This window comes from Orycteropus afer, unplaced genomic scaffold (genome assembly GCF_000298275.1).
Source record: "Orycteropus afer afer isolate SDZICR_OR568_19922 unplaced genomic scaffold, OryAfe1.0 scaffold00002, whole genome shotgun sequence".
In the NCBI taxonomy this organism is placed as follows: domain Eukaryota; kingdom Metazoa; phylum Chordata; class Mammalia; order Tubulidentata; family Orycteropodidae; genus Orycteropus; species Orycteropus afer.
Window position 1 is genome coordinate 24,232,174 of NW_006921589.1, and position 11,285 is coordinate 24,243,458.

The 11,285-nt window shown below is 40.7% G+C and overlaps 1 protein-coding gene across 1 annotated transcript in view; it reads left to right on the forward strand.

Annotated features, from left to right (window-relative positions):
• The first annotated feature begins 667 nt into the window (after positions 1-667).
• The window catches only part of PLEKHM3 (pleckstrin homology domain containing M3), a 249,371-nt gene continuing 238,753 nt past the window's right edge, over positions 668-11,285 (forward strand). The window contains exon 1 of the mRNA XM_007934715.2: positions 668-1,265. Within this exon, the coding sequence (XP_007932906.1) occupies positions 668-1,265 (598 nt within the window). The remainder of the gene's footprint in view (positions 1,266-11,285) is intronic.

Consider the following 11,285-nt stretch of genomic DNA (forward strand, 5'->3'; position numbering starts at 1 on the left):
AACTGATTTTTATATAGGTCCAGTCATATAATTCTTAGTCTCTTTTGATTACTGTTTTAGGGTAACATATCACAAAGATTTGCCTAAGCAGCCTTTTCACAACTGCTCTCAAAGGCCTCTCTGTGTGAGTAAAAGCTCTTGACCTTAATGCTCCTTATCAGTGGTACACCTTACTCTGTATAAGTTCTAATACAAAGCTGGTTGTGGTGTGTACTCCTGACATTGGGACTCCTGTTAAGTATTTTCTACCTTTGTGCATGACTGCCATGGAAGAGGTGTGAAGGTGGGGAAGTAATTAGCAATTTGTGTCTTATTGAACACAGTTGACTGTGTGCCAATGTTGTCTTGTTTATTTTCCTCCAGGAAGTCAAGGATCACCATGGCATTGTTTTGACAAGCACTTCCAGTTATCTTCACAGAGATCCTACTGAAGAATAATCTCAAAGAAGCATCTTTCTCCCTGTCCCTCTTCTAACATCCATTTTTAAAGTGCACTAGGAAGACATCGGCTGTCCTTGTGCTTGGCCTGCTCCAGGCAACCAAGTGAAGTTTTCTTCAGGTTGTTTCTAGAACTCTATTGCTGAAGCACCAACTTGTGTTGGGTAAATGTTCATGAAGCCCTCTTCTGAACTAGCTTAGGAGGGTTAGGCCTCTTGGAGCTTGTGACATGGAAGCTTTGGAAGTGGATGATATCAGCCCAGCCTTGGAAGTTACTGAGGATTTCTTTAGCTCTTTTGATAGTAAGCTAGAAAAGGCTGTGCAGCAAGCAGAGGTTTATGGCATTCAGGAAGTCCCTGAATTGGTGGGGCACGAAGTATTCAGTAACATACCAGATAATGGTGCTATCAGGAATGTTGCCTCCCTGGGCAAAGGGAGCATGATTTGGGACCACTGTAACAGCAGGCTTTTAGAAACCAAAGCTCAAAATGTCTTCCCTGCCAAAGAACAGTTTATGGTCCAGAGAGGGACAACTCCAGATAACCTTTCCTGGATGGAACAAAAGGAAGCATCAACCTTTAATTTTTTCAACATTTGCCAGCGGCGGAGGGACAGACCTCGTTCTGTGAATGACTTACTGGATGAGACCTCTACTTTTAAACCAGGGCATGCACGATCAAGGTCAGATATTACTCAAGTGGACTGGAGGGTAGTCCTCAAAACCACGCCTTTGCAGCAGCAGCACCCATCTCTGCAGGGCCCTCACTTTACCAGGCCACCTTTTCTGTCCCCATCAAGTAAGGTGGAAGATGCCCAAGGAAATACCGGTATGTTTTTCTGTCTGACTGCTGTTAGACGTTGTTGGTTTTCCTTTATCTCTCTTCTGTCTGCCGCATGAGAATCTTGCTCTCCAATTTCCATTTCTGGTATTGAGCACTTTAAACACTTCCACTTCCTTTTCCTTTTGTACTTTACCTCAAGGCTATAGTCTTACTATCTTCTTCAAAAGTAGTGGATGGAAAGACCAAAACCAGAAAAAAGGCCAGTTGCTGTTGATATCCCACTGACTCATGGCGACCCCGTGTATGTCAGGGTAGAACTGCTGATAATTCAGAAGTAGACTGCCAGGCCTTTCTTCCGAGGTGCCTCTGTGTGCACTTGAACCTTCTGGTTAGTAGAAAAAAAAAAAATTCCTGAGTGAAAAGACTGTGGTTAATTTTGTCTTTCTCATGTTGTATGTTAGAATCAGAGTGTTCTTGTACTTAATGTAGTATTTTCCTTTGAAAATTGTATGAGACTTCTTGTTCACATTAGTAAACGTTTACTGGATAATGAATTGGGCTTAGCATCATGCTATGAAGGATTTGACAAAGTGTGAAGACATGTTGTTGTTAGGTGCCATCGAGTGGGCTCTGACTCATAGCGACCCTGTGTGCAGGAAAACAGCACTGTCCAGTCCTGCACCATCCCCACAGTCCTTGCTGTGCTTGAGCCCATCATTGTAGCCACTGTGCCAACCCATCTCATTGAGGGTCTTACTGTATTCACTGACCTTCTACTTTACCAAGCATGATGTCTTTCTGCAGGGAATGGTCCCTTCTGAAAACATGATCAAAATAGTAAAGACATGATCCCTGCCTTAATCTTTCAAAACAGAATTATTTTCTGCTTTGAATTTTTTGTTGAAGCTTTGTGGTTTCAGTAATGGAAGGCATTTTGAGTGAAAAGGAAAAAAAAATATCTTTAAGGTAATATGGATTTTAATTTAATTAGTGGGACCCATATGTCCCAAGGGGTCCCTGGTACTGGATTGGTGGGATGAGGCCCTTTTCTTCAGAGTCACACAGTTATATAGGCTCCTATCAGATGGCAGCACACACTAAAAGTGAGATAGTGGCTTCCCATTAAACCTCAGAGGTGGAAAATATAGATGGGCACTGTATGTCTCATGGGTCACAAAGGGTTAAAGAGCTTCTCATGTAGTTGGGGAGATTGCACTTAGACAAAGACTGAAGAAGGTACCCAGGAATGAGAGTCAGTAGGTGGCCAATTGAAATATTTGTGAGGGAACTTTTGTTTTCCTCTATATTGTTGGGAGTTTTTCAATGAATGAGTGGCAGTGACCATTTGCAGATAAAGGAAGGAGAAGATGCTGGAGGCTGGACTTGTCAGGAAGGGCTTTCTAGAGGAAATGGAACTTGAGCTGGACCTTGAAGGACACTAAGACGTAGAAAGAGAGATGCAGCAGAGAACACTGCAGTCGGGATCATGGTGTTTTCAAAGATGAGGAGCGGGGAATACAGAGGAGGACAAGGTGACACTTGTGAATGGAGGAAAGGGTCCTATGCTGAGGAGTGGGAGGAAAAGGTTGGAGAGGTTGGTTAGGACCTCATGGTGGAAGGCTTTGAATTCCCTTTTCCTCGTATTTTGTAAACATGTATGTGAACACCAATAGCACACACATGTACTCATGCACTCACACAAGAGCTTTCTCTTCCCTGAGCCCTGAGATATGATAAATCCTCGCTCCATCTTCCCTTATGATAACTTCATTTATACTGGTTTCTCCCACTATCCAAAAGTAGAGCATTTTTATGAAACCTTTTGTAAGCAGAAATGGCGTAAAGTGATGAAGCAATTACCATTAATTTATATGGGACATTTTTTTGACTACTCCCAGGCCCAAAAAGTAACCTCCCAAACCATAGCAGACAACACATAAAGCCTAAACTAACACCAACACAGTGTCCGCACACATGGTTCGGAGCTGTGCCAGCCTGATGCTGAGATGCGGAGTGTGGGGAGGCTTCCTGGGGAAGGAGCTTGGTGATGCTGCTCTCACTGCTTGGCTGTGCACCGCCTCTTTAACGGCTCGCTGCAAAACAAACGCTGAACGCTAGTTTTGCTTTTCACCTTTTTTTGTAAAAGTGAAAATTCTCTTCAGATTTCTTACAATTAGTGAAAACAGGTACTAATGTAATAGGTCTTTCGTGAAAGGGAAGTAGTATACTGTGAACTTTTGAAAAGTTGGGATACCTGTATAGGCTAACAACTTTTATTACTGATGGTTCTTTAGTCACTGCTCGGCTCTTAATTTAGATCGCTTCTCCTCAGTTAAACCAGAAAAACCCAAACTCACTGCCAGGGAGTTGGATCCGACTCATAGCGACCCCTCCTTGGGTTTCCAAGGCAGTATCACTGTGGAAGTAGATTGCCCAACCTTCCTTCTGAGGAGTAGCTGGTGGGTTTGAACCACCAGCCTCTTGGTTAGCAGTCAAGTGCTTTAGGCACTATGCTACCAGAGCTCCCAGGCAACTATGTAGTTCACTGCTATTTTAGTGTTACTTCAACCTCTATCACTGCTTGGTAATCTATTGATACATTTATCATTTTAGTTAATAAAATTTAATTTATAATTGTAACCTGAGGCAAGGCCAGGAGTCCCTGGTGATGCAGTGGTTAAAACACTGGACTGCTAACTGAAGGATCGGTAGTTCAAACCTAGCAATTGCTCTACAGGAGAAAGATGTGGCAGTCTGCTTCCATAGGGATTTACAGCCTTGGAAACCCTATGGGGTTGTTCTACTCTGTCCTGTGGGATTGCTGTGAGTGGAAGCCTTCTCGACGGCAGTGGGTTTGGGTTTTGAAGGCAAGGCTCTGTCTATTAAGGAAACGCAGTGTTCTTGCCTGTGAACTGCCTTGTTCTTTCACATCCAGTTGAAATATTTTGACTAAATAAGTTTTATTATCTCTCCCACCCTTCTAAAATAGTTTTACATCATTCAGGTTTATGACTTGTATCTCCTTTCTTTTCTCCTAGACTTTCACCAATCTATAACATCAAGTCAAGGTGGTGACTGGGGAAAGTGAAAGGAAAGGGACAATATAAAACACAAAACTTGATAACTGATTAGATATGAGAGAACAAACAAGTTGCTGGGAGCTGGGCGCCTGACAGAGGGAAGGCTTTGCTTCTGTGCTCATGTACATACAGGTTACACTTTGATTAGCGAATAACCTCGGTAGTTTTCTACTGAGTTCACGCAGATTTCTTCCTATGATCGAACCATCTTAACTATTATAATCCCTGGCATAACCTTAGTTAACAGAGTGCCATTTTTTCCCCGCTCCCTTGTTCTGTTTGTAAATTCAAGGATCTTCCTTAAATTCTCTAAAGTTCTGGAGTTTTTTCTTAAGTATATAAGAGACCTTGATTATTATTTTCTTTTAAAAAAGAAGTAGGGCACTAAATTATGTGGAAATGTAAGTCCTGGATGGTGTTTTCAGAAATAAAGTGTAACAAATAGCCTAGGCAGGTATTGATTCAGCTTAGCCAACCTTTGGACCGCTATAGTATCTATATCTTAGCAGGAATTAGCAAACTTGGACAAGTGGCATGCCAGGTTTCCTTGTCTTTCTTTCCTGCTCTGGAGAAGAAGCAAGAAAATTTGATTGCTCACCAGGTGACGGGCAAGCAGTAAGTGCCTACTGGCTACCCAGAGGAGTTCTAGGTACATGACTGGCCACTCACTCTGCTCACAGTAATTCTCACAAGTGAGAAGGAACATGTGTTAATGCCTAGGCATGTACTACTCAAGGTCAGTCAAGATCTTTGAGTGAACTTAACTCTGAAACCTTTGAAATTAGCCATCCAAATTGAAGAAAGGTTCATTGTTTCTCGTGAAGGAATAGGCCAAAAGCAGAGGGTAGCAGTGTAGTAGTATCTTGGCTACAACTGAAAATGAGGCCCAGGATATGTGGAGCCAGGCCAGACTTGTTCCTTGAACTTCAGACTCACATACCTGAATGCCTGGTGAACATCTCTGTTGGCATATTCCATAGGCATCTCAAATTCAGAGTGTTCAAAAATGATTCATCATCCTCCTGTCTTCTACTTCAGCTGTTCTAAGAATTAACAAGGGTATATCCCCTGATCAGATGGGTTTTCTTTGATAAGAATAACTGGGCTTTTTGTCTAGTCTTGCTGCTCTTATACTTATGAGCTGTATCATTATATGGTCTTAAATTTTCCCAGTTGATTTTTTTTTTCTGGCCACTCTTCTGAGCTCACCTTGAATAGGTCTTAGAGTGCTTCTTTTTTCCTTCTCCTCCCCTTCTCTTCCACCACCATCACCTCTTCCCTCTCCTGTATCAAGAAGTGTAAGAGTCTTCTTCATTAGGTAGTACCACTGCATCGTCTGCTCAATTAGTGATGAATAACTGGACTCTTGAGCTGTACTGAGTATAAATGTTCTTTCAGGTTTAAAGCAAATTAGGTTCTTGCATGGTGAAGTGTATATACACATAGCAGAAGGTGAAAGAACACTAAGTAGGACTCAAGAAATGTCTTATCCACCTCTCTCCCAAATTTACCATGTTGGTTTGAAAAAATCAATTATTGCTTGTTATCTTTAGTTTGTAAACATAAAAAGAAGAGGCAGGTTAAAATCCTTCCCAACTCTTAAATTATATCACGCTAGGATGTATTTGAACTGCACCTGACTTCTGATTGTGTGGGAGCTAATTACCATAGTCAGTTCAGTAATAGAAAGGTTGTGGTGGAAACATAGGTATGGTTGAAATTATTTAACACACAAAGGTTTCTGTGTGCCTTTTATAACTCTACTTCTGGATGAGCTGCTGTTGTAATTTTTAAAATCCAAATTTAAAAAGAAATCCTTTGCAATAACTATCAAGCACGGAAACTCAACAAACTGCCAAGACCTAACTTACTTTTTCCTCCCTGACTGTGTTCACGTTTTCATCTGCTTGGCAAGGGCAGTGGTCAACTGGGTTTTTGTTTCAGTCGGTTTCACTCTCTGGTGACCTGGTATCATTCCTATGCCTGTATGTTTTTTGTTCTAACTACTTCAGGAGAAGGGCTCAAGCAGAGATTTTCTTTGGGGTTAGAAAGATCATGGCAGTATAGTTTCTTTATCCTATGTTTTTATCACTCTGCTTCAGTTCCCTTCTCCCCATCTTTGACTTAAAAAAAAAAAAAAAGCCAAATGTGGGACTTATGCTAAAATGCTTTTTAAATTATGTTTCTCAAAAGTCTGGGGCCATTCGAGGTGGGAATATTCCCGCAGGCTTAGAATAAGTGAGGTTACCAGGACGTGGTCTCTTGCTGAATTTATGATACACCCGTTAGCAAGATTAGTCAGTATGAAGACTTTTGCTAAAATAGGTCACAGAAGGTTGATTTTAGATGGCTGTATAGTTTAGATTCGTTACATTGTTGAATGTGAGCTCCTGGCAGGTATTTGGAAACTAACCAAGGTTCATCCATAGCCCACATTCTGATTCCTAACATTTCTGCATGAGAACTCTGAAAATGAAGTGTCTAACATTTTTTTGTAGTTGTTCTTGTAAGTATATTTTTGTCTTCCTTTGTTAATGTCTTAGTCAGGGTTCTCTAGAGAAACAGAACCCAGAGAGAGACAGAGTGATTGATTTATTTTAATAAATTGGCTCAGTGATTGTGGGGACCTGGTGAATCCAAAGTCCGTAGGTCAGTCTACCAGCTGGAGATTCCTGCAGTCTTGTGTCCCAGTATCTGTAGGTCAGGTGACAGTAAGAGTGAAGAGTGAAAGAATTCTGGCAATATATCTGTTTATAGCCTGGAGGCAGAATACACCCTATGGAAAACTCTTTTTGTTCTTAATATCTTCAGCTGATTACATGAGGCCCAACTACTTTATGAAGGGTAATCTGCTTCATTTAAGGCCAACTGATTTAATCACATATTAATACTTCATAACAACATCTAGACTAGTGTTTGACCGAACAACTGGGTACCACAGCCTAGCCAAGTTAACACATAAAATTAACCCTCATAGCTAAAGAGAGCAACGGTTACGGGTTCCATGAACTGGTAGCATTGCCATCCCAGAACCCAAATCTTATTAGGCCATTCTCTTCTCAAAAATGAACTGAGTTTCCCCATTCCTTAAAAATTCAGGTGTAAACTTCATAAAGCATCCAGATATCTTCCCAACCTTATTGCCTACCACCTTTTTCCACCCCATCTATGTGCCATTTTTGAACATGCCCTGCCCTTTCCAGCTCTTAGATCTTTACTCATAATGTTTCTTCATCCCAAAATACCTTTCCTTCCCTTTTTCCTTTTCAGAATTCTCTAGTATCTTTCAAGGAACAATTCAATGACACATCATCCTCAAGACTTTGCCAGATTTTTCTCATTCAAAATAATTTTTTTCTTTCATTTTATGTTCAGAAAGCTATTTTACTCTGCTGTGCATTATAAGTAATTGCTTGTACATCCATCTGTTCCACTGTTGGAACTCCTTTGAAGATACAAACCACATTATAGAAAACTGTATATCACTTCAAGTACAAGCATATGGGAGGTGTTTTGTTTAATTTTACATATGGGTACATAGAAAATCAGGATAGTATTAGTAATTTTTCTTTTTTTCCAAAGTAGGCATGGCTTCTCTTTCCTCTTTTCCTACCTACAGCTTGTGTCAAGTTAGATCAAATTTATTATTACCATTGACACTGTCAAGAAAGCTATCAATAAGAGCTATCACTTAATGAATATTGACTTTACACATGACTCAGTGCTAAGAAAGGCTCATCTACTGTCTTATTTAATATTCACAATGGTTTAATATGGTAGGTAATATTATCATGATTTTACAAATGAAGAGGCTGAGGCATAGAAAAGTTGAGCACACCCAAGGCCATACAACTAGTACATTCACTCCTCACTTATCAACATGGTTAGGTTCCAAAGACTGAGACATTATATGAAAATTGGAGTTATATGAAAATGCAGGTTGACCATATGAGATCACAAAATGGAGGATGAATATATCATTACATAACTGCCAAATCACATCATTACGTAACTGGCAAACTACTGAGAATCGTGGTCCAGCCAAGTTGACACATAACCTTAACCATCACAGCTAGTGTTACTCTCGCCTTGCACCTTGGCATTAATTACTGCTAGACATATATAATTAATGTGCAAAATAGTCAGATAGTAGATTTTTTCTATTATTGTAAATGTGAAATATTGGATAGCAAGAGTCAATAAGTGAGGAATAAGTATATGTGGTGGGGCTAGGATTCCAAGCCAGGCTTCACTCTGGAGAATGTGGGCATTATGTTACAGTGCCTCTCTGGCCTGAAGAAGTTTAGGACCATTCCCTGTACCACAAATAAAACATAATATGGTTTATAATGAAAATCTTGAGGTAAGAGTTTCACTTGAAACTTGCAAACTAGGTAGTATAACCTTGATGTCTTAGGCTAGGGCCTCTAGAGAAGCAAAAACAGTGAAGCTTATATATATATATATAATCTGAGAGAAAGAAAGAGAGAGAGAGAGAGAGGAAAAATTTGTCTGAGGGAAAAGTCCCAAGTTTTTGGGTCAGATGTCAAGCTGGAGGCTTCTCCTGACTCACACAGCTCTAGGGGCTGACAAACCCAAGATCAGTAAGCAACATAGCAGGCTGCTGGCTCCGAGGATGGTGAATCCAAGATTGGCAGATAAAATGGCAGATTGTTGGCTCATAGGCTTCAAAGGCAACAATCCCAAGATCTGCTGGCAATAATGTAGGCCACTGGTTCAGCTCCAGGAACCAGATGATAATGAGCTAGATGCAGGATCCAGATCAAACAGAAATTCCGAGAATTTTCCCAGGCTGTCAATATATATATTGGAAGCAGGCCATACCCCTGAGGAAACTCCCCTTCAACTGATTGGCTGCTCACAGCATATCTTATCATGGAGGTGATTACGTTACATCAGATCTCATCATGGGGGATGACTACGTCACAACTGCTTAAACCACTTAGAACCATGGTCCAGCCACTAAAGTCCAACCTTAAACTGTCATGCTTGGCCAATTCATTTTAGTTCCCAGAACCTATTTGCAAATCTGTTAAATTAGAGTGTATCAGTGAGGATGCTTTCAGCAGCAAGTAATAGAATATGCAAATAAAAGTAGTGTAACTATAAGGACTTTCACTGTATTATTTTTTCATATATCTAACAGATGGCTATCTAATACCTACTGAATGTCAAGCACTATATGCAATAAACACTTAACAAGAAGCCCAGAGGTAGGTAGCCCCAGAGTCATCAAGGATGGAGCTACTTTCCATCTTTTTGCTCTTCTATCCTCAGTGTGTTGGTAATGTCTCTTCCCTTCCCACACTGTTACAAAGTGAGAGGACCCTGAACATACAAGGTGGATCCTGCCTGCAAAGCACTCTGGGGAAGAATCAGTTATCTGAAAGCAATTACCTGGGCCAGGAAAAAGCACACCAACCACCTGACTTTGTGGTAATGTCAATTGAAATCCATTAACTAGTACAAAAACAACCCCGTTAATTATTATTTAGACTTTCCTACATGTAGGCCTTACATGTCAGCATTAGGTGGTACAGTATATAAACAACCAATCCTCCCTATTGTGAATAGACTTTGATTCAGGTGACTCTTGGCACTTTGCTATCTGTAGCAAGATTCCTGGCGATGATTTCTATATGTAAGTTCCTTTATAAAACCCTGTATAATCGACCTGGATTTTACTGCCTCTTTTTTCAGAATTTGACTTGAGCTGTTTGGAACCACTTTTGCCACTGGTCTGGTGGGGTGTGACACAAAATGGCTACAGCATCCCTAAAGATCACTTTCTTATAGAGTAACAGCCAAAGCCAGAAAAGGAGAACAGGGCATTTCCTCGGGGTCTCTTTGTTTTAGATCCCCAACAGCAACCCTTTAGTGGATAGAACTGGGTCACATACTCACCCCTAAAGCAATCTTTGCAAAGAAAAATGAGATCACTATGATTGTAAAGACATCACACTTCTTTCCATCAAGAGGGGGAGAGGCCACCTCCCCTGAGCATAGTGTCACTATACCGTAACAAAAGTAGGATTCTATTGGCAAAGAATTCAGTAAACTAGTCAATAGGGTAAGCAACTGATAGACTCTGCCCGCCCCCACACAAATACCAATAAGGTTGGGCTAAAGTGATTTCTAGGATCTGGCTCTGAGCCTCCGTGGCTCTATATTTTGCCCAAAGATATAGTCATAGAATGCTATTTATTTTAAAACCTGTGGCCTAAGTTTGGGAGATTCTTTTATATTCAATTCCTATAGATTAGGGTTACAGCACAAAAAGCTCACTATAGCAAAGAGTGAGTATGGTTTGAGAGTTAATTTTTGGAGTTGTTTTCTAGGGTTCTATGAAGGTCAGGGATGACCCCGTCACAGAAGGCAGAAAGCTTTCTGTCAGTTTGTCATACTTGGGTGGCTTTTGTGTTGTTGTGATATTGGAAGCTACGCCACAGGTATTTAAAACACCATTAGGAGCCCCCATGGTGGACAAGTTTCAGCAGAGCTTCCAGACTAAGACCAGGAAGAAAGGCTTGGTGACCTGCTTTAGACTATTATCCAATACAACCTTATGGATTGCAACAGAACATTGTCTGATGTATCAACAATCATGAAGATGGTTCAGGACCAAGTAACATTGTTCTGTTATGCATGAGATCACTATGAGTTGCAGCCAACTCAACAGCAACTAACTAATTAACTGACTGTGAAGAGTAGGGTTACCCTTGTCACAGAAGACAGAAGCCACTGCTTATAAAAAGTCATGTCTGTGATCTCCTAGTCAGGATCATATTTGAGAAGTGAGATTGACCAGGACATTATGACTTCTGCTCCATCACTGTTGCCCATAACAAAGAACTTACATGGAAAAGATTCCTGAGTTAGTTATCTAGCTAACATATGTTACAGATCTGTTTGTGCTAGAGCCTACACAGATAATCAGATAGTATGTCTTTTCTCCTAGGGAAAT